Source organism: Cariama cristata, unplaced genomic scaffold, assembly GCF_000690535.1.
Source record: "Cariama cristata isolate BGI_N322 unplaced genomic scaffold, ASM69053v1 scaffold14, whole genome shotgun sequence".
Classification (NCBI taxonomy): Eukaryota; Metazoa; Chordata; class Aves; order Cariamiformes; family Cariamidae; genus Cariama; species Cariama cristata.
Window position 1 is genome coordinate 2671 of NW_009613247.1, and position 21734 is coordinate 24404.

Genomic DNA, 21734 nt, shown 5'->3' on the forward strand with positions numbered 1-21734 from the left:
GCACTGCAGACTCAGGATTTTAGCATTCTTGTAAATGCTAAAAGTTACAAGGATTTTTGAAGACTTTTAGCTACAGGTGTTCCACTGCTCTGCCTCCCCTGCAGTTGAACAGATATCTGATGTGCTTTTTGGAACACATCCTCTGATTCAGCTGTGCCTCAGGAAGTTAGTGACTGTCTTCACATGCCACAGTTCCTTAGAAATAAGGAGGCGTCACCTTAGTTGAAACATCTTGCATATATAAAGGGAACACATTTTTCTTTAAAGTGCATTCTTCAGCTATGTCAGTATCATTTTACCCTCATGTATTCCAGCTCTCATCAGAAGGTTCATCCTTCTTGGAGATGAGAGGAAATTCAGCATCTCTAATTAGAATTTCCTCCAAGCTGACTTCAGTACAAGAACTGCTGGGACCCCAACTCATCAAATGCTTTTGATAATGTGGGTGGCTTTGTGTGTTACAGGGGAGGTTTCAAATTCTTTGACTTTTCTCAAGGAAGTAGTCAATTCAAAGTGTGATGGAGGACTGATATCCCATTAAGTTACCAAGATATTTGCAAGTTACCAAGTTACTTAATGTTTGGATTAGTTAAGTCCTTTCCTCTTTGTTGAGAAAAGTAATAAAAATATGCACACAGTGTAACTGTGGGCATTGGGTTTTTTGCATGTTGTGGTTTTTTTTAAAAGCATTAAGAGAATGGATATTCCATATTAAAAATATTAATCTCCCTGGTCTAGAAGTGCATACATAATTGGTAGCAAAATCTGAAAAGGCAGCTTGTCAACACTACCAGCTGACCAAAAATCTTGTATGCTTTTGGACACTGTACATGACAATATTCACACTGACATAGCTAACAGGCATACTTTTATCACATTTCATACAATTTAATTTATTCAGATAGCCTGTGCAAAGGCTAAGCTTATTTTTGGATGTGTTATTTCATGTAATTGCTGCATTTCAAATAAATTTTGCTTTGTTTTCAGAAAGGTCATTAGCTGACGTCTCAGTTTGTATCTCTGTAAGCTTGAGTTTACAAAATCTCTGTGCTTAGAGAACAACAGCCTAAAAACTTGACCAGGAAGGAGAAGTTTTCTCCTTTAAAAAAAGTCATAGCAGAAAGCCCTAACCCAAAGTTAGGTGCTTATAAAGGCTGCAAAGAGCAACTTGCCTTGGAATACCGGCTAATGGTAAAAGAAGTACAAATGCAGGTTGGGGGCGAGATAATTTCCCTCTCCAGGTTCGGAGTTTCCACAGTTACGTGCTTCCAATAATACGGTCTTCCTTTGAGTTATCTTCAGAGGTATTTTGATTTCCATAACTCACAATAATATATTTTTAAAAAAACACAAACAACAAAAACCACAGGCTTACAGAGATGAGAACAAAGGAAGAAGTCTGCTCTCTATCTCCATTACTTCATTGCTATCAGTGGAAAGGCTTCTGTGTTTGAAGTGGGTCTTTTTTGAATAAAGCCTAGTGTTTCTGTAGGATTTGGTTTGACTTCATACTGTATATTTGCATACCAAAATCCAAATGTAAATTATTGGGTTTCTCATCATTGTTGTCTGACTTCGCTGTGTTGGAATAAGCATACAGATGCAATGCAAGATTCCATACAGGTTTTCAGAAGTACTAATCTTTAAAGTGACATTTGTCATTTTTCCCCCCTCAAATTACTGTGATTTAAATATATGAATATATATGTCATTATGAAATATAGGCTTCATAAATTCAAGAATGATTTCTTATTATAGCCCTGTCTCCAGTTCAAATAAAACAAACAAAAAAAATCTTCAAAATACTATCGATATCTTTGCTTTATGTAGTGATAGAAATGTCTGTGAGATTCTCCTCTTTGAGAAATATAATTGTTGGGCTATTTTCCTTTTAGAGAAGGTGCTGTCTTCTGTTATGTGATATTATTTTTTCATATTTGAGTTTTTGAAGGCTGAATTTAGTTGTAACTTTAGTATGCTCATGAGGTTCTTCCTGTGCACAGGCTGTCGTCAACAGCTAACTTTAGCAGGTTATTGCAGGTGAAACAAGTAAACAGGCTGGTTTTAACATGGATAAGAGTGGGTTTTTTTAATTTTCACCTTTATTTTTAAGCACCATCTTACTTCCTTCCAATGCAGTATTTGGGAAGAAAAAAATGGTTGTTCTTGTATTTCCATCTGTCTTGAGTAAACCTTAAAATATTTCCAACTCCTTGTTTTCTGTATGCTCAGGGCTGCAGGTTCTGCAAACGTTTCTGTTCTGTTCTCCCTCCCCATCACTACCAGCATCAGCTTAGTGCAGTACTGTCCAGTAAACTTCTTGTTAACCAGGGTGGGGAAGGTGGAAAGAGTAGTTATGTTAACTCACAGTACAAAAACCTTTAGGGTTGTGAAAGCAGACATTAGAGTCTTTCAGTGCAGCTCAGCTGCCACTCTGCAAGGCCAGGTAGTTCCTGCCGTAGTACTTGTATACTGCCATAACTCTTACTATCTCTGACGTAGCACTTGCTACTCACGCCAAGCTTGTTGAGGAACAGTACTGCATGAAAGTTGGTAAAATTTCAGGAATTGAAGTGATGAGGAACATGGTAGCAATACATGAGATTAGTATAAGGCTTCACTGTACAGAGAGACCCAGTTTTCCTTTTCAACTTTGCTTCCATTGCATTACACTGATGTGTTTTCTGTTGTCTTCTGTCTCCCTTGATGTTCTCCGGGTGCCTATGACAGAATTGTACAACATAGACGGTTGGCATGAACCTTGGTGTCAATAATTGCTATTTTCTCATTCCCTGCTTCTGCTTTCCTAGACTCCTTTTTGCCATACCATTAGTGCTTCCCAGCAGGATGATCAAAGTGCAAGTTCTGAGGCTTTCCTCTTTCATGCTTCTTGGAGTCTCGAGGAAACAATATCTGCTTGTTGCCTTTGGCTCCAAAACCAGGAGTAAGGAGCTCGGGATTTGACAACAGAAGTCTGCTGGGTTTCAATGAAAGAGGGTGATTATTGCCTTTGTTTTATTCCATCCTTTTCCTCCAGGTTCCTTTTCAACTTCTGAGACTCCACAGATCTTTGCTTGACATTTCATTGACCTGGCTGCTTTCCTGTCTACCATTGGCTTCAAGTGTTGGAAGTAGTAAATGGAGGGAGACTGCTAGAGACTTGTTGGACCTAGTTTAATATGCTTCTTGTCATCCACTGCTCTGTATCGCTTGACTTTTGGGTTAGGCAAAATGCTTACGATGCACGTCTTGCACGCTGTTGTAGGAATTCCAAGTACTAGATGTATCCCAAGGCTGGAGCTGGCTACCGCAGTACCACGATGTTACACATTTGTGAAACGAAAATTACATTCATCTCTTAAATTTCAATTCAGCATTACAATTACTTGTTGAGGCTCTTTTCGAACACTGCACTGTCTTGCTTTTCAGGTTTCTCTTTCCCATTAGATGTTCTTCTTTAACCTTTCTTGACGATGCTAGTTCTCATGTTTATGAGTGTTCTTAATCATCACTTTGAATATTCTCTGTTCATACAAGCTTTTTAGCATTGATGTTGCTGCTATAACTATGGGTACTTGCAAATCAGCTATGCTTTAATGTATTCTTTTGCTATTTCTAAACTTTTTTGCGAAGTGAAAGGGAAGACTGAATTACTGTCTGAGGCTCATAGAAGGTATTTGCCATTGTTTTTACTTCTTTTTCTAACCAAAAAAACCCAAAGCCACCTTTTACCAAATACTTCAAAGTTCATACGTATATGGGCAACATATGTGTGAAACCTGTTTGTGATGCTGTGTCTCCATGTTGTCATCAACTGTCTTTGAAACTGTACTTAGGATGTTCAGGTTCTCATAACGCCACCATGCTTTATTTCATCTGTTCATATTCAGCAGAATTTTGATTATATCAGAATTAGTTAGAGCTTTTAAGTAAAAAGGCTTTATTTATTCCTTATTACACCTTGCTCAGATAATTTCACCAAATGTTCAGCCAACACATTATTACTGTTAGTCAGAATGTAAATTAGAGGCTGACGCACTTGCCTCATCAGCTTACAAATTAAGCAGTTAATCAATTTTGGTGTGATATTCCCCCGTGGGGATTGTGTTGCTGACTCACATATGCTCAATATCTTCTCCTTTCAACAACAAGCCGGAGTGCAAATGAAGCTTGCTCCCAGCTGAGCATTTGCTGGTCATGGCATTCCAAATCCATCAGTCAGTATATCCTCCTGATAGATATTATTGTCTTACTGCTCCTGGTTACCTCTTTCTTGAGCATTACTTGAATACAAAACAGACAATTATATATGCATACTTAAAAGCTAATAGTGAAGATAGTGCTACAGGATTGATTATTCCTTATGTTATTGAAGGGGTAAACTGAACATGGAACTTCTGCTTATTTCTAAATATTTCATACAGTATTTTTATTAAAAAACAGATATTTCTATAACATCTCTTCCATAGACTTCCAATATTACATTGGTTTTTAAGAAAAGAAGTTTGCTGTTCAAATCCTAACGTAAGCTTGAGGGAGAGGAGGACAATTTGATAAGTGAACAGAAGTTTAAACTATTTTCAATGTCACAGAAATCCTACTTACAGTTTTGTCTGTTTATACAGTGATTAACATAAGTAGAGACAACATTTTGTCCCTAACCTTCACTATAATCTTTAATCATTTTATTTCTATTGTATTTTGAGACAGACATCACCATTTCATAGTGCAAACCTCCATGTACTTATTTATTTTTTTTTTTAAAAAAAGTAAATAACTAATTTTGAATTGTTTTTGACATATTTGTGCCATTTTCCACTTACTAGTTTTTTTTACTGAAAAAAGCATAATATTCTTTGCCTTTGGACAAAGTTTTATGAAACTAATTAATCTAAAATTTAATAGTAAGTGAGGCCTCACCCATGCTACGTAGCTAACCATTAAACTTTGCCTTTTTTAGTGTTGATTGTTACCTGTGTCCTTATTTAATCTTGAATTCTGTCAACAAAATCTTGAGTCTGGCATAGCCTAAAAGGGAGAGCCAAACCTCCCCCATTCCTCAGTGATAAAAATAGTAGGTTTCTTTTGCTATGGCTCTAGCAATCTTAGCAAAATGGGAGTCCAGCCAGGCTTTATCAAGCATCATATTATACATAATTAAGGTCAGGGTGTGGGCTTCTTGTTTGGTTGGTGGTGTTTTGTTTTGGTTTTTCTTTTTAAACAAGTCATCAGTTCCTCAAGATCCCTGTAGACATCCTGCCAGTTCCCTTGTAACTGCATAACATTATGGAAGTAAATAAAGGAACTCAAAATGAGCCACTATGGAAAGAATCATACAGTAGCCACTTTGAGTAACTGTGTTGGTTTTCAGCAATGAAAGTGTTTAATCAGTTGGCTTGTTGATCCTGTCCATTGTTGTTGAAACCTTTCTGTGCCATGCTTGCTTGCAGTCAGTCACTATAATTTTCATACCTGCTGCTCTCTAAATTAAAATCTCAATGTAAGTCATCTTACTTGCAGCCCTTCTCTACAAGGTGTAGCTTTGAGCTCTTCAGTTGGCCATGCATTCAACCTCTTCCTTTTTTCCTTCCCTCTGCCTTGCTCTGTATCTCTACCGTGCTTTAGAATTATCACCCATTTCTTAGCCTGCTTCTGAAAGTGTACAAATCTGGCTCCATGCAAAGTAACTGGCAGAATGTTGTCAAATCCTCCTGCTGTTTCTTAGTCCAGAAAAATAATCCAACATTGCTTCAGTCTGTGACAGGTAGGGAAAAAGCAAGGGACAATGGAAATGCGAATTCCTGTAGATACCCAGGGGATGCAGAAACAATATCGATGTAGGGAACAAATAATACAGGGAGAAAGTGAAGTTTCTGCTGTTATTTTGGGGATGGGAAGTTAGGTTATTCTTGTGCTTACTATTGTGGTGTACAGCTAGATGAGGAATCTCTCTCCATCTCCCCTATTCCCTGTTAATAAAGGAAGCCGACACCATGTGGCACAAAAAAAAAAACCCACTGTTTTAGAGGAATTGGAGTGGAAACACATAGTTTTCAGTTTGCTCGAGTAATGCTATTTTTCTGTGCAAAGTTTAAATTTGTGAATACTACGTTTAGAAAGATAGTGCAGATAAATCATAGAATAGTTTGGGTTGACAGGGACCTTTAAAGGCCATCTAGTCCAACCCCCTGCAAATGAGCAGGGACATCTTCAACTCAATCACATTGCTCAGAGCCCCATCCAACCTGACTTTGAATGTTTGCAGGGATGGGGCATCTACCACCTCCTGGGCAACCTGATCGTAAAAACACCATCTTCATCATAAAATAATTTCTTCCTAAATAGCAACACCAGGATAAAAATAAGCCAGGTAGGAAAATCTTGGAGTCATCCTAGGTATCTTGTGAAACTTTCAAAGTAAACACGGAAAGGTAAACACTTTGACGTCCTTTCTCCTGCCCCAAGGTATGAGCAAAACCTGATTTTGAAACCAATTAGGTATTGAGAGTTGAAGGGATAGTGAGGTAGCAACAGTATTACTTTTGCTGGCTCATGAGGTTCAGCTTTGAATTGTCTTCAATTAAATGGTAACACCTACATGCACATAAACATGCACAGCCTGTTTTCTGATAACCATCAAATCTTTCTGAAGCAATTCTGAATCTGAAAATGCATATGAAAACTGTAAACTGATGGGGTTTTGTTTTGTTTTGTTTTTTTTTAAACTCATCTCTTCTTGTTTGCAGACTTTTAGGTCTGAAAACATCTCATGTTTTCTCAATGGACATAGCTAAGGGACTTCTCGTCTATTTGAAAAACAAGCTGCTTTTTTTTCCCCTTTTTAGTAGTAAGAAGAATGAATTGGAGATGTTCCTCCAAATTGTGAGATTGGACAAAGAGAAACAATGGGGAGAAAGCAAAGATAAGGAAGCAGAGGATGAGAGGAGCACAGAAGTTTATTTTATTCCTCTGTAATGTAGAAGTTGGATCATGCTTGCTTTTGCTCCGTAATGGTTTTAATCTCCACAATGTTTTTTCTCTGCAATTTTTTTAATCTCCAGTGTGCACATGTCTGTCTGTCTTTCTCTTGATCACTTTGCTAGGAGTCCTGCATGGTCAGACGTGTAACTGTCCATTTTACCACAGTTAAAATGGACACTTTAATGTTATTGAACTGTAAGAATGATTAAGTACCATGAAATGTGTCTCTTGGTTAGACTGGGTAGGTGACCCTCCCCAAAACTGAGACCTCTAGACTTATAAAATATCTTAAGTAAAAACCTATATACAGAAGTGTTCACCTGATTATGCAAATGGCCATGCACTCAGTATTACAATACTAATTATTAATTATAAGATACTAAAAGTGAATTATTCATGCCTTCTTGAGAAGACTGGTGTTGCAATATGCTTTTTGTGACTGCCTCAATGTTTCTCCATAAAAAAGCAAAAATCTTCCTATTTTTCTCTTACGACATACTGGTAATGTTTCCCCTCTGACCTTGAAAATGCAATGTCAACTACAGACAACAGAGGTAATGGAGACATTTGCTCCAGCCCAGTTTGTTAATCTACCAAAAGCAATTTTCTTTTCGTGTTTTGTTTGGGCTACACTGACCTCTCTTCTTGCTGTGTCCATGTAGCCATGTTCCAGCCTGGTGAACTAAGGAAGAAACGTATGTTCAAACTCCTGCAAGCTGGCTTACAGTTTTAGTGCCGTAACAGTCAGAGAAAATTGCATACACCAATACCTTTTTCTGAAAGTCCTGAGCTCTTAGCTCTAGCATTTAGAGCTTCACCTTCCCCTGCCCTTTCACACACAGGGACTTGGCCATCATCTTAACTTTCTGAAAACAGAAGGGATGAATAGGAGATAGAATTAGTACGTCTTGTCTCCGTTACCACAAGGCACTTGAGAGTCTGTTGCATTCTATGCGTCTGTCTCCTTGTGTTCCCACAGAGGCTGATACTTCTGTACAACCTTGTGATGTCTGCTGTCACTTCAAACTCTCCAATGTTACACTTGCTGCATTTTCACCAAAGCCAAATGTTGCTACAGGCTTTCACAGGAGAAGCTAGCTCAGAGAGACAGCTGTCAAAATCCCTCTTGTTTTGAAAAACTTCCTTCTTGCGTGGAGAACATGCTAGAGGAATATAGTTCACTTTGAAAAGTAGAGGGGTAATTCCTATTCTAGTGAATGGAGCCTGGACAGAGACTTGGCTGACTTGCCGCTAGGCATTTCACTTAGTCTGAGCTGAATTGCTCTCCGAGCTTCATTGATCTAATCTCAAAATGTATTTAGTCCTCACCTTCATGGTTTTGCGTGGGAGTGTTGCCGAGACTGAAGAGGTGAATGAACGTTCAGGGAACACCAATTTTAAAAAAACTAGGCCCCTTTTGACTGAAAGTTGTTTCTCTATGCATGGTCTTTTCTATGCTTTTGTGAATTTAAGAACAGTGGAATTTTATGCAAATACTGTCCCTAGTTCCTCTCAGAAACAATATATTCGTGTATTACTGGGACAATTTGTTGCTCATAAACTTGGAAATGGTGGGTGTTGATATGTCCAGACTAGAAAACTAGAATAATTTAAGTGATAGCTTTGAGGGGTTTGGGTAGATGTAAGAATCAAGACTAACTCATATCTTTTCATCTGCCCTAAGGCCTCTTTTTGCAAATCTACAGATGAAACTTTACTATTCATACATAAAGTGGTATTTATACTGTTCCAGAATATTAATATTTTGTAGTACCTGATTCTGTTCTGTAGTTGATTAATAACAGTAGATCTGGTAGATCTAAATGGAATTAACACTCTTCTGTAGCATTTATGATCTCATGGATTTGGTGGGTAAATTTCAAGATTTTTTTGTGATTGCTACTGTAGTCTACAGCTTTATAAAGCAAACATAATCTATCCCTAATCCCTGCTTTTCCCTCAGTTGAAATCTAAAGAGGTGCTTGCGTTGGATCACATTGGAGAGAAAATTTTGATAAGTGCTTCCACCAAAAGTAGATTTCTAAAGGAAATTTCTTGGTCCGAAACAGAATTTTGTCCATTTTCAGAACATGCTGCAAGTTTAGCTCTGTAAGAGAAATCTCCTGAAGAGATGTTAACCTTTCAGTGTTCATTGGTCAACAGTTGCCAGTTTGAAGGACAGCAGAGGTGGTGGTAGAGCAGAGCAATTAGAGTGATCAGAGTGATGGAGCAACTACCATGAGGAGAGACTAAGAAGGCTGGGATTCTTGAAGAAGTGGAGAAGGCTGGGGGGCTGTGGCTATTTATAAAAGCATGAAGGTAGTGGATAAGTTGAATGTAGTAGTTGTTCAGCAGAATTCATGAGACTTGAATTAGCAGGCATTCACTGTAACTAGTAGATTAATTTAAAATAGATCAAATATTTCTTTAAGTAGCAGGTAGTGAACTGCTGCTGTGGGAGTTCAGGAGGCAAAGAGTATCAGCAGGTTTGAAAAGGTATTAGACAAATTCATATGCAATGAGCCCATAAATCAATAGTGACAGGAACAACTGAGGATGTATCTCCAACATCCCTGCTGTTACCAATGTAGATTCTGAGGAATTACAAGGGGAACAAATTGCAGAAAAGAACCAGGCTAGTGTGCTCTACCTAAGTGATGTCTTCCATTACAATCATCAGAGACAAAATGTGGGTCTGATGCAGAAGATAATTTCTTATATTTGCTGTTTACCTGTTTGTTTGGTTTACTCTCTATTTGTAAATAATTACTTTTCCCATACAAATTACACTGGTTTATTTTTATATGAGCTATCTTGAGCTGACCATAGATATAATTTCTTATTTTTTTCATGTTTTACAGTGAATAACCCTATACCTTCCAACCTGAAGTCAGAAGCTAAAAAGGCAGCTAAAATATTACGAGAATTTACAGAAATAACTTCCAGAAATGGACCTGATAAAATCATACCTCGTGAGTAAAGAAAATCTTTTGATTCAGCTAAAACCTTCAGCACTCCCCTGTGTTGCAATCATGCTCTCTTTCTGAATTCCCTCTGTTTTCACTGACCATAACTTAGAGAGGAATGAAGATCTAGAGTGCCATAACTTTTGTGAAAACATTTTGGAAGTAAGGAGGTTCAGGTTGCTGTATTCTAGGCAGACATTACTTACTGGGAGAGATCTTTTGTGTGTTTACAACTGGAGGGTGTCTGCACAGGAGGTCTTCCCTCTGGGATGGATGAACAGTCTCATGCTCACCCTGTGAATGTCTGTTCTTAAGGGAGAACCTGGAATAGTAGCTCTAGTTCTTGAATATCTGTGTTTATTACAATTAGCTAGATAATAATAAGTTGAAGGAAAGAGATCAGGGTGCATTTCTCCTTTGATACTGACTATGCACGCTTATTTGCTGCTGTCCTCTTTTATTTTTGCAATTGTTATTCTGTGTTTCTCCTAGAGTCTTCCTTCATCTGGTGTTGGTAGTTGTGGTTTGAATTTATAGCCATTATGTTCCAGAATGTCTTGCAGGTTGATGACACTTTATTTGCCACAAATACTGTCTAATGATATAAGCTGATTAGACTGCTATTGGTCGCTGAGATTTGAATTCAGACTCTTCTCCTCCAAAAAGCTGTAGAGACGTGGATGTCAACTATTCACTGCCTCTTTAACTTGCTAAGGGTACTCACACAATGTGGCAATAAGCAAACTAATTCTGTATAGGCTAACTGGGATAGGTGAAGCAGTTGTGGCAGTGTAGAGATCAGTGCAGGCTAATGTGACCTGTGACTAGCTTCGTGGTTGACTGTGGAGTTGGAGGTATCGTTATCAGTTCAGCTTTTTTGCAAATTTCTTTAAGCTTTTGCTTTGATTATTTGACTCTTATGTGTTCAAAATTGTTATATGTAGAGTTTTATTTTCCCCTTCTCTTAGAACTTCTTTTACAAGCTCTTGAATAAATGATTTTGTTGTTTCAGCTCATGTAATAGCTAAAGCCAAAGGCCTTGCAGTTTTGTCCGTTATCAAAGCTGGATTTTTGGTGACTGCTCGAGGCGGAAGTGGAATTGTATTAGCTCGTCTTTCTAATGGAAGTAAGTAGATATTTTCTTTTTGTACTTCATGGGAAAATTGAAAGAAAAAAATTTTTTCTTCTTTGTTATTTCTTTTCATAGCATAAAACACAAGATGTGTGTGGAGTCAAGCCAGTGGGTGACGATGTTTGTTTCAAAAGCTGTTTTCAAAATTTTGTACCTACTTTTGACCAGATGTAAATGCTTTCAGTATCTTTGTAGAAAAGAATAAAATATAAAAGCATATAGTTTAAAACTCATTAGAAGAATGGATTATATCCAATTATGGACAACTGTATGATAAATAATTTGTAACAGATTTGTTTAGATCTTGAGAGTTTGTATTTCTTAAATTACTTTCTGTGGGACAAACCAGTATAGTTATGTGATTCCATTGTAGTGGTTTTGAACATAGTTTTAAATAAAGAATTTGTTAGAGTTTTTAACTGTAATAATAAAATTAGTATTTCTTGTAACATGTAAAAATTCTGTAAATTTGTCTTGTTTTGCATGACAGCCTGGTCTGCTCCTTCTGCAATAGGAATTGCTGGCCTTGGTGGTGGATTTGAAATTGGAATTGAGGTATAATTTTGCATTTGAAATACTTGTGGGTAACTTTTTTTTGCAAGAAATTAAAATGCATTGACAAAGATCTAAATGTAAGTGAGAAAATAGAATTTATTTTTCTGTGTAAAAATGCTCTTATAAAATTCATTTATACCAGACGAACAAAATAGGGGTTTTGATCCTATTAGTCTAATTGCTTGGAGAGATTTAAATGAAAAGAAGTGACACGACAACTGTTTCCTCAATTTCTTACTTCTAGCAGACTGAATTTTTCCCTTATGGAAAGCTTCCCATCAGTGTTCACATATAAGCCAATTGATGTTAATTAAAAGTATCCTATACTTAATACTGTATCAAATGCTTTGTTAAAGAGCACAAGGACTCCATCTGGCAGGAAACAGTGAAAGAAATTGAAGGTGGAGTAAAATGGAGCCTAGCTAATGTTACTGTACTTCATGCATTTCCCATTCAAACTTGTGATTACTGACTTCACCTTTCAGTTTGGGAGCATCAAAAGTGATGGTGTCTCCCCTGAAGGAATGCGACAGAAAATGAGCCAATTTCCAGCCAGCAGAAATGGTTAAGTAAGGAACTCTCAGCATGTTCAGAGAAATGCTGTTGATCTGAGCCCTGACAGCGCTCTGTCTCTGCTTCCCATCTCTTCTTCCTCATAGCTCCTTCACCCTTGTTTGTTTCCGTCTTTCCTCCTCTTTCCCACCCTAGCCTCCAGTCCTGTCCTTTTTTTTCTTTCTGTTTCACTTCTGTTTTGCTGATTCCCAAAGAAAATTAAGGTAACAGTGTGCTCTCAACAAGATCCCTTGCTGTGGGTGTTCTGCTCTTCAGAAGAATCCATGCATAGCTGATCTGGATGGTTCACGCCAGCCTGCAGTGTGTCTCCCACAACTAAACAGCTACCCTTGCCCTGACAACCAGTCAGCCAGCACTCACACAATGAGCAATGGATCGATATTTTATTGTATCCTCATTGTTCACTGTGTGATCTCAGGCGTTACTGCTGTGCACTTTTTAAAGAATGATGTGAATACAAAATTACTAATGTTCATAAGGGTTTTTCTTTGGCTTTCATGACTACAGGATCTGAATGCATTACAAAACATGGAGTTTGAGCCACAGAGTTTGTTGTGGGGTTTATTTGCTTTTATGATAATGAAACAGATTGTTCACATGCTTTGATTAATCTATCAAGCTTTTCCTTTAACCAGCTCCATCTGATATTTTAGATAATGTAACCATTTACTATTGATACTCAAATAATTTCAATACAGAAGCTATTTCTGAGAGGGTGTTTTTTCTGAGCAATATTGTGCCCTTCATTTGAAATTTTAGTCAGCTTACAAAAATACTGTTTCCTTACTGGCATTTTTATAACACAATCTTTCTTACTTCTTCTAGAGAAGAGATGGTATTCAGAAATACCTAAGTGGGTTAGGAGCCCAGAGTCCAATTTCAGCATGCTTTTAGTCATATATAAACTTAAACCTTGTAGAAATTGGTTGAATTTTATTCCTGTAGGAGAGATTATAGTTGGCATAGTTGTAGTGGTACTTCTTGTTACCTAAAACTACCCATAAGGAAATCACAGACTTCGGAAGTGATAGTAAACAACTTGGTACCTCAAATTAAAGACCAATTTTAAAATTCACCTAAATGCTTTCCTTGAAGGTTTTCTCACTATGAATTCATTTAACTTTAGTTGTGGATTCATCCTCTTAATGGGTAAGAGGAGGCAGCAGCATCCTGAATGGTATTTTGAATCATCCAGGGATACAGAGAGAAACTACTCATGTCAGCCATCTTTTGTTTGGGCTGGGGTGGAGGTTACCAGGAGGCTGATAACAAAGGCGCCTCTTACGCTGTGTGTAATACTTCTGGGCTAGCCTTGTTTTGCAAATAATCTGGTATTTCCTCTTGTATTCCTTGCTGTCACTGTTTGGAATTTGGGTAAGTTGAAAGTTTTTTCTGAACCTGGCTTTCAGTGAAGTCCATCAGATGAAAGATCAGGCACAGTAGTCCTTGGGTAGTCAAGATATCTGTTGAAAAGATAATCCATCACAGTAAGCTACAAAAGTGTAACCTGCTCTGTTAAACAGGCTGGTACTGCTGCTGTGTTGGAGGGGTTTTTTTAATACATGTAGTATGTTTACTGAGCTTTCAGGTAAGATAGTGATCTTTATAGGATCATGCATGTGTTTGAAAGTTTTGTTTTTTTTTTTCCTCCTATAAAATGCTTCCTGGTTTGGGAAAGAGAGTTGTAGGGGACTTTTACTGAAATTTGTTAAATCAAAGAGAGTTATAATTTTACATTACTGATGGTAATAAGCATCAAACAGTAGTAGAAGTTCTTCGATATGTGCATTTTGTGTCACAATCCAGGCAAATAAAATCTTTTTAAAATAGTGATTTTGGGTTTTTTCCATTTTGCGTTTAAATCTTTCAAAAATACTTTGTTAGCTCTTCAGTTATTTGGTGTAATAGTTTGTTGAAGAAACTGGCTACATCTCATCTTCTCAAGTCTTAAAAAATTAAATATTAATTCATATATATATATATGCACTATATATATATTAAACTCCCAATTTTCTGTCAAGAAACTAAAATTTTGTCAATAACAGGAAAGTCTGTATCCTTTTTGCTGTTTTTTCTTTGGACCGCAATTTTTGTTTACTAAGTTCTGTCTTCTTGTTATTAATTCAATTATGGAAGGATCAAAATTATTTTCTTAATCTGATCTCTCTTCACATCTGAAAATGCCTTCACATAATTGTTTGCAAAAGCCATAGAAAATAAAAATTTGTTGATTCGGAAATTTTGAATTAAAATAACAACTGTTACAGCTGTTGTTTACCACATACTGACCATATCAGCACTTGGAAAAAAAATCAGTCAAATTTGATTAAAAAACTAGGTGAAAGGATTTTTAGTTTCAGAATACCTTGCAGAAAAATAATCAACTTTGTTATAAAAACTGTTTTAAAAGAATCCTTTACAAGAAAGGAAGTAATTCTCTGAGAGAAGGAGAGATTCTCACTTGTATATCACCTTGATAAATCTGGAGCTAGTTTTCATTTGCAGAAGGGAATATCTTTGATACTCCCACCTGTTTTCCTGCAAAATGGAAGATACTTGTCCTGTGCCATTTTAACTTTCTTCTTAAAAAGCATAGTACTCTTATTTGATATTTTATAGGTTTCAGACTTAGTGATTATATTGAATCATGAAAGAGCAGTAGAAGCTTTTGCCAAAGGAGGAAATCTTACACTTGGAGGAAATCTTACTGTGGCAATTGGACCTCTGGGGAGGTGAGTAAAATACTTTCCTAATATGGGGTAGATTTAAATATGGGGCAGAATTAAAGATGGAAGATAGTTTTTAAAGCTATATATAAATATAGATGTGGCTTTTTGATATGTTACGAAACAACCTGGGCAACCTGTGTGTCGACTGGAAAATATTGTTCTTGTAGTGTTATGCCTTTTTAGTCACTTGTTGCTCTTTTTTTTTTTTTTTTTTTTTTCCTTCTTTCCTGATAAAGGCATTTATTGGTAGAAGGAAAGTGTTCTGAGATTTATTCTCTTTTTGCAGGAGATTGCTTGGCTAGCCTTAATAAAGAGCACAGGTGCTACTGTGCCTGACTGTCCTATTATTTTCATTCACCTATTGGTCTATGCTTTCTGTCACCACAGATCTGCCTGACAGTAGATAAAAAAATACACCAAATAATTAGTTTTAAACCTTAAGTGGTTAAGCCAGCTTACTTTGAAGGATGAGACGATATAATCCCAGAATAATTTAACTGGGAAGGGACCTTACAAGGTCTCTACTCCAACCTCCTGCTAAAAGCAAGGTCTGTTATGACTTCAGATCCGGTTGCTCAGGCCTTTATTCCAGTAGGGTCTTGAAAACCTCCAAAGGTGGAGACTGCTGAGGCTCTTTGGACAACCTGCTCTACTGTTCAACTGTCCTCATGGTGAAAAGTTTTGCGTTACATCCAGTCAAAACATTTATTGTTTCAACTTGTGTCCATAGCTTTTTATCCTACCACGATACACTGCTAGAAAGATCCTGGCTTCATATTCTTGATTGCCTCTTCATAGATACTTGAAGGCTGCTGTTAGGTTCCCCCTAAGTCTTCTCTTCTCCAGGCTTACCAAGCCCGGTTGCCTCAGACTCTGCTCATGGGGCATGTGCCTCCTTATGCCTTTTTTTTTGATGATGGTGAAGTTCTTACTGATGGTTTTTCATCTTTTCTGACAAAATAAAAGGATGATACCTGTTCCACAGATGAAAGAGATCTGTGGATCGGGGGAGGGCAGCGAATGTCATCTGCCTTGTGAAGGCTTTCAGTATGCTGTCCTGCAGCTTCTCTGTGTTCAAACTGGGACATTGTGGCCTCGGTGTCAGGGTGGGGCAGACTAGCGAATAGGCGAAAAAACAGATCATCAGGCTTGAATGATAGTGGTAAATGATTCATGTTGTACTTAGCAAACAGGTTTCTGTGGAATTTCTCAGGAGGCTCTTCTGGGACCTCTCCTGCTTGATATTTTTATCACTGACCTGGAGGAGCAGATGCAAAATAGCGTCTTTAAGTTTGTGGATGACACCAAATCAGAGGATGCAGCCAGTACACTTCAGAGTAGGGCTGCCATTCAGAGTGGTGGACCTAGAGAGTGTGGAGGAAAGATCCAACAGGAAACCTCATGAAATTAAACAAGGACAAATGCTAAGTTCTGCACCTCTGCAGTTACGTAGGCAGAGCCTGCCAGGCTGGATAGCTGCCCTGTTGAGAAGATGGCGGGGTCCTGGTGGACCGTAAGCTGAGCCAGCAGTGCATCCTGACAGAAAAGGCAGCAAACAGTCTAGGGGCTGCATCCACAAAGCTGTAACCAGTGAGTAAGGGACGTGATTTTTCCTCTTATCACTTTGTAGACTGTGCCTAGAATGTTGTGTCCAGTTTTGGCCCTGCAGTGTGAGAAAGATATTTATAAACTTGAGTGCGTGCAGTAAACGGCTACCAAGATGGCCAGGGACATGGAGCACGTGAACAATAAGGCTGCCACTGAAACTTCGGGAAAAACAAAACTCTCTAACACTATAATTTTAGTATTAGAAAGCAGACATTACTTTATTTCAGCCCAGGGCGCACGGGGGATCACTCCTCCTCCTGACACACGCGAAGTTTCAAAGCTATTTTTTATCTATACAAATCATACATATTTATGTGAATTCCAGGAATTCTCCTCCCCTTCCCAGAAATCATTTACATAGGCAAAGCAGTATATTTTATAGTCGAGCACGCGCGTACAATTTGGGGAATGGTCTTCAGAGGGTCTCTGGTGGTCGTTTGGGGAATAACCCCTTTCTCATTTTAACCTTTTATGGTTATAAATCACCTAAGGACATGACTCAAGGATTAACTCACATCTTGCTGGCATGGTTAAACAACTTGTGATCAGATGTACACAGACATTCCTGTTGATACGGGTGTTTCTTTACTGTTGAGCAACTCAAATAATACTTCTTGGTCGGGTTTGAGTGGTCTTAAACAATGCTCTTTCTTTAGCTGTCTATGTCAAGGCTAGGGGAGCTCAGCTTATTTAACCTAGAGGAGAGAAGACCTTGACGTCTTCTAAGAGGCTGTGTTCCCAACAGGGGATCACCAAGAAGACAGACCCTAGTTCTTTACAGAGGTGCATGGCAAGACAGTGAGAAATGGTAGTCATAAATTGAAACAAGGAAGATTCTGAGTGGATATGAGATTTTCAACATGAGTATAATTGAGCACTGACACAGGTTACTCAGAGTGTCTGTGGAATCTGTATCCTTGGAAGTCTTCAAAAACTGGCTAGACAAAGCCCAGAGAACTCTGATCTCAATTTGATGTTGTATCCATTTTCAGTAGGAGGCTGGACTGACTGACTGCCTGAGGCATCTTGAAACCTAAAATATTATGTGATCCTGGGTAGGACAAAAATTGTAATCTTCCAATTCTCTTGAGGTCTGATAAGGCCTTACTTGAAATACTTTGTGCTGTTTTGGGCACCACAAAATCAAGGAGGATTTGGATGTATTGAATAGAGTTCCAAGCACCACAAACAACAATCAGATAATTTTTAAAAATGCTTGAAACATGGGTTAATCATTTTTCAGACTTCTGAATGCAGAGGAGGTCTAACATGGAGCATTCACATGAGGCAATTTTCTACTATGCTTCAGAGGAAACCTTATCAAACAACTTAATTACTTTGTACTGGGTCCTGTCTGAAATAAGATGTGAAAATGGATTTCAAGTCTCACCCACTTGAATATATTCAATAGCATTTGTAGGAACAGAGGGAAGTGAAACTCTTGCTGACTTTTGGTAGGATTAAAATAAAAAGACAATTGCAGTTCATATTGCAAAGCCATGTTGAAGAATGTCAACTAAAACTTTTTTCCTTCTAGAAACTTAGAAGGGGATGTTGCCCTGAGAAGCTCTGCTGCTGTCTATACATACTGCAAATCTCGAGGACTGTTTGCAGGTGTATCTCTGGAAGGAACCTGTTTAATTGAAAGGAAAGAAACAAATCGCAAGTAAGTGCTCTTCAAATCTAGAAGATTCAGTAAATGCATAGTGACAGGATGAACTAGGACACATTCAGTTTGGAAAAAGAGTTTGTTGTGAGAACATACTGTGCTGAGGTTAGAATTTCCTGAGGGGCAAGGATTTCTTCAATTTAGACACCTTGGAATGGATATTGAGATGATGCTGAATATTTAGAGATTATGTATCTGTGGTGGGTTGACCTTGGCTAGCCACTAGATGCCAACCAAGCTGCTTTGTACTCCCCCTCCTTGACAGAATGGGAGGAGAAAAAATATGAGGAAAGGCTCATAAGTTGAGATAAAGGCAAAAAGATCGCTTACCAATTACTGTCTCTGGCAAAAAAAAACCTCAACTTGGGGAAATTAATTTAATTTATTCCCAGTTAATAAGAGAGTAGGATAATGAGAAATAAAACCAAATCTAAAAAAATGCCACCTTCCCCCCCACCCCTCCCATCTTCCTGGACTCAACTTCACTCCCAGCTTCTCTCCCTCCTCCCTCTGAGCAACACAGAGGGACGGGGAATGGAGATTGCAGTCAGTTCATCACTCGTTGTCTCTGCCGCTCCTTCCTCCTCACACTCTTCCCCTGCTCCAGTGTGGGGTCCTTCCCACAGGAGACAGTCCTCCATGGACTTCTCCAACGTGAGTCCTTCCCACGGGCTGCAGTTCTTCATGCACGGCTCCAGCGTGGGTCCCTTCCCCGGGGTGCAGCCCTTCAGGCACAGATGGCTCCAGCCTGGGTCCCCTGCGGGGTCACAAGCCCGCCCAGCAAAGCTGCTCCAGCCTGGGCTCCTCTCTCCACGGGGCCACAGGCCCTGCCAGGAGCCTGCTCCAGCGTGGGCTTCCCACAGGGTCCCAGCCTCCTTCAGGCATCCCCCTGCTCCAGCGTGGGCCTCCCTGGGCTGCCAGGGGACAGCCAGCCTCACCGTGGGCTGCACCAGGGACTGGAGGGGAATCTCTGCTCCAGGCCTGCAGCACCTCCTCCTCCTGCTGCACTCACGTGGGGGGATGCAGGGATGCTCCTCTCACACATTCTCCCTCCTCTCTCCAACAGCAGTTGCACAGTTTTTTTTTCCCCTCTTCTTAACTCGGTTGTCCCAGAGTTGCTACCCTTGTCGCTGATGGGCTGGACCTTGGCCAGCAGTGGGTCCGTCTTGGAGCCAGCTGGCATTGGCTCCATCGGACATGGGGAAAGCTTCTGGCAGCTTCTCACAGAAGCCACCCCTGCAGCCCCACCTCTTACCAAAACCTTTCAATCTAAGCCCAGCACAATATTGTAGAAGATAGGTATTGAGGTATTACTGCATAATGAGAAATATTCTTTTAGACCACTTGAAACAAACAAAAAAAAATCTGGTTTAGACCATCACTGAATTTGAGAAAATACCCAGCTTATGGAATGCTGCTTCCTTTGTGCAGCCTATTAAGTTTAAAATCCAAGGAACCTCTGAGTGTCTTGCACTTGTAGGTTCTGTGTTTATGAAAACTTTAATTCTGCTAGTATCAGCAAAGACTAAGGCTGATTTTAATGACAGCATGTCAGTAACTTTTAGCTCTCTCCATTCATAAAATTGAGGTTCCAGTGTTTCCGTTAAGGAATTTTATTACATCATTAAGGAATCTATTGCAGTGTTTTGTGAAAGCAGTGTGTGTTTCTTCAGTTTACTATGTGATTGGCTTTGAAATTGTCTAGCTGATGCATACTGTGTGACCAGGAACAAAATATTACTAATGAAGAATATTTTGAAATTAGGTGGTAGGTAGGCATTCAAGTTTGCTACAATTACTTATCATTCCAAACTTACAGCATTGAACTAGTTCTGTCTTTTCTCAATAGATGATCAGTAGGAGAAATGCAGGGCCAGGTGCAGGGGGGCGGAACATTTGCGCAAGGTGAATTTATCTAGACATTGAAATGTGATGATGATCAAATACCTGACATCTTTTCTTTTGTATCAGGTTTTATGGGCAGGATATTCGTGCTAGTGCCATCTTGCTTGGTGATGTGCCTTTTCCTGCTCAAGCAGAAGATCTTTATGAAACTCTAGCATCCTTCACTGAAGTATATGAAAATGAAGAGCAAAAAAATAATCCAGGAAAAGCTGTAAGGGAACAAAGAAGGGTTTGTGCATCTCTTTTTCACATAGGCTTTTTCTGTTCCTGAACTGTTCCTAGTCAGTGGTAATGTTGATGTTCATGTGGCATTCTTAACTTCCCTGTTGGATGCTTAAAGGCATTACACGTTGCATTTACTGCATGTGAGCAATCCATTCATTCAAGTATAGCCCTGGTAGGCTCTTCTGGACAAGAACATTGCTGGTTTTGCTTTGCATCCTCCAGAATAACAAAGTATGTCCTTGTTTATTATAACAGTCCACAATCAAATCTGAGGTAATGATTAGAAAAGTTTGTTCAACTATTCCTAATCAAGGTAATCTGCAAATAAGGAGTTACCAGGTTTGATGTGGATACTCCATTTTTCTACTTTTTCTGTCTTCCATTCAGTCACATTTACAATTAATACTAAGACTGTAGAAGGTGTTTTCTTGTTGTTACTGATAGACAATCATTTACTTTCATCTTTGTTAAACCCACGGTGAATTGCTTTACAGCCATGTGTATGTCACTAGTTCTTTAGTGTGCTTCTCAAGTTCATACAATTTCAGTTGAGAAAGCGTGACTTATTTTTTTTTCAGTGTAACTTGACACACTTCTAGGCTCTGAATTTATGATCTACTTCCAGGTGTGATGTACCTTTTTATAAAAATTTGTACATTTTAGGTAAATGACCCACCTGCTAGACCATCATCAAGACCAGAGCCACCTAAACCCACTGTTAGACCAACACCACCAGGTTAAAAACATTTTGATAATGATCAATTTATTCTCTATATAAAATTAGATCATTAAAGCTAATGAATGTTATGCAATTATTATAGTAGTAGCTGTCTCTATAAAAATATTTTGTTAATACTCTTTCTTGGGCAAACACTGTTTCCCAGCATGTTGGGATAGTGCCATGAGCAATAAAGGGTAAAGGTTTTGTTTGTTTGTTTTATATTAAACCTTTTCTCTCTGGCAGATTTGTTATAGAAATAGTGTTTGTATAGTTACAGAAGCATGTAATAGTTCAAAGGAAGCATTCATGTTTATTGGATATGTAGAAGCCCCATGGTACAATGAAATTTCTTAGTAAAAAGAACAGCCCTAGTAGAAACTGCTAGTCTTACTTCTAGAAACTTCTGATTTCTAGAAAACTTAGTTTCTCTTTTAGGTTGTCATTATCTTTTAATAGGCACAGGTCTTACAGAAGAGCAGAGCAGACAAAGTTTTGTGTCTATAACAGGTTGTCTACCAAAGTGCTTTCATTGAAAGTAAGGCTTTACTGTGCAGCTCCTGTTGTTAACTTGATTTATTTCTCTGGACAAGGATATAAGGCAAAGTCTTTATTTCTTTCCTTTGTACTGCTCCTTAGATAACTGCAATCATTTTATAACTATTGAATATGT

The 21734-nt window shown here is 38.5% G+C and overlaps 1 protein-coding gene across 1 annotated transcript in view; it reads left to right on the forward strand.

Annotated features, from left to right (window-relative positions):
• Positions 1-9842: 9842 nt before the first annotated feature.
• Positions 9843-21734, forward strand: part of SH3YL1 (SH3 and SYLF domain containing 1) — a gene marked incomplete at its 5' end in the record, with an annotated part of 38883 nt that continues 26991 nt past the window's right edge. Inside the window, 7 exons of the mRNA XM_009698921.1 lie at positions 9843-9953; positions 10960-11073; positions 11570-11634; positions 14827-14939; positions 18082-18210; positions 20185-20329; positions 21007-21079. Of these exons, the coding sequence (XP_009697223.1) occupies positions 9843-9953; positions 10960-11073; positions 11570-11634; positions 14827-14939; positions 18082-18210; positions 20185-20329; positions 21007-21079 (750 nt within the window). The remainder of the gene's footprint in view (positions 9954-10959; positions 11074-11569; positions 11635-14826; positions 14940-18081; positions 18211-20184; positions 20330-21006; positions 21080-21734) is intronic.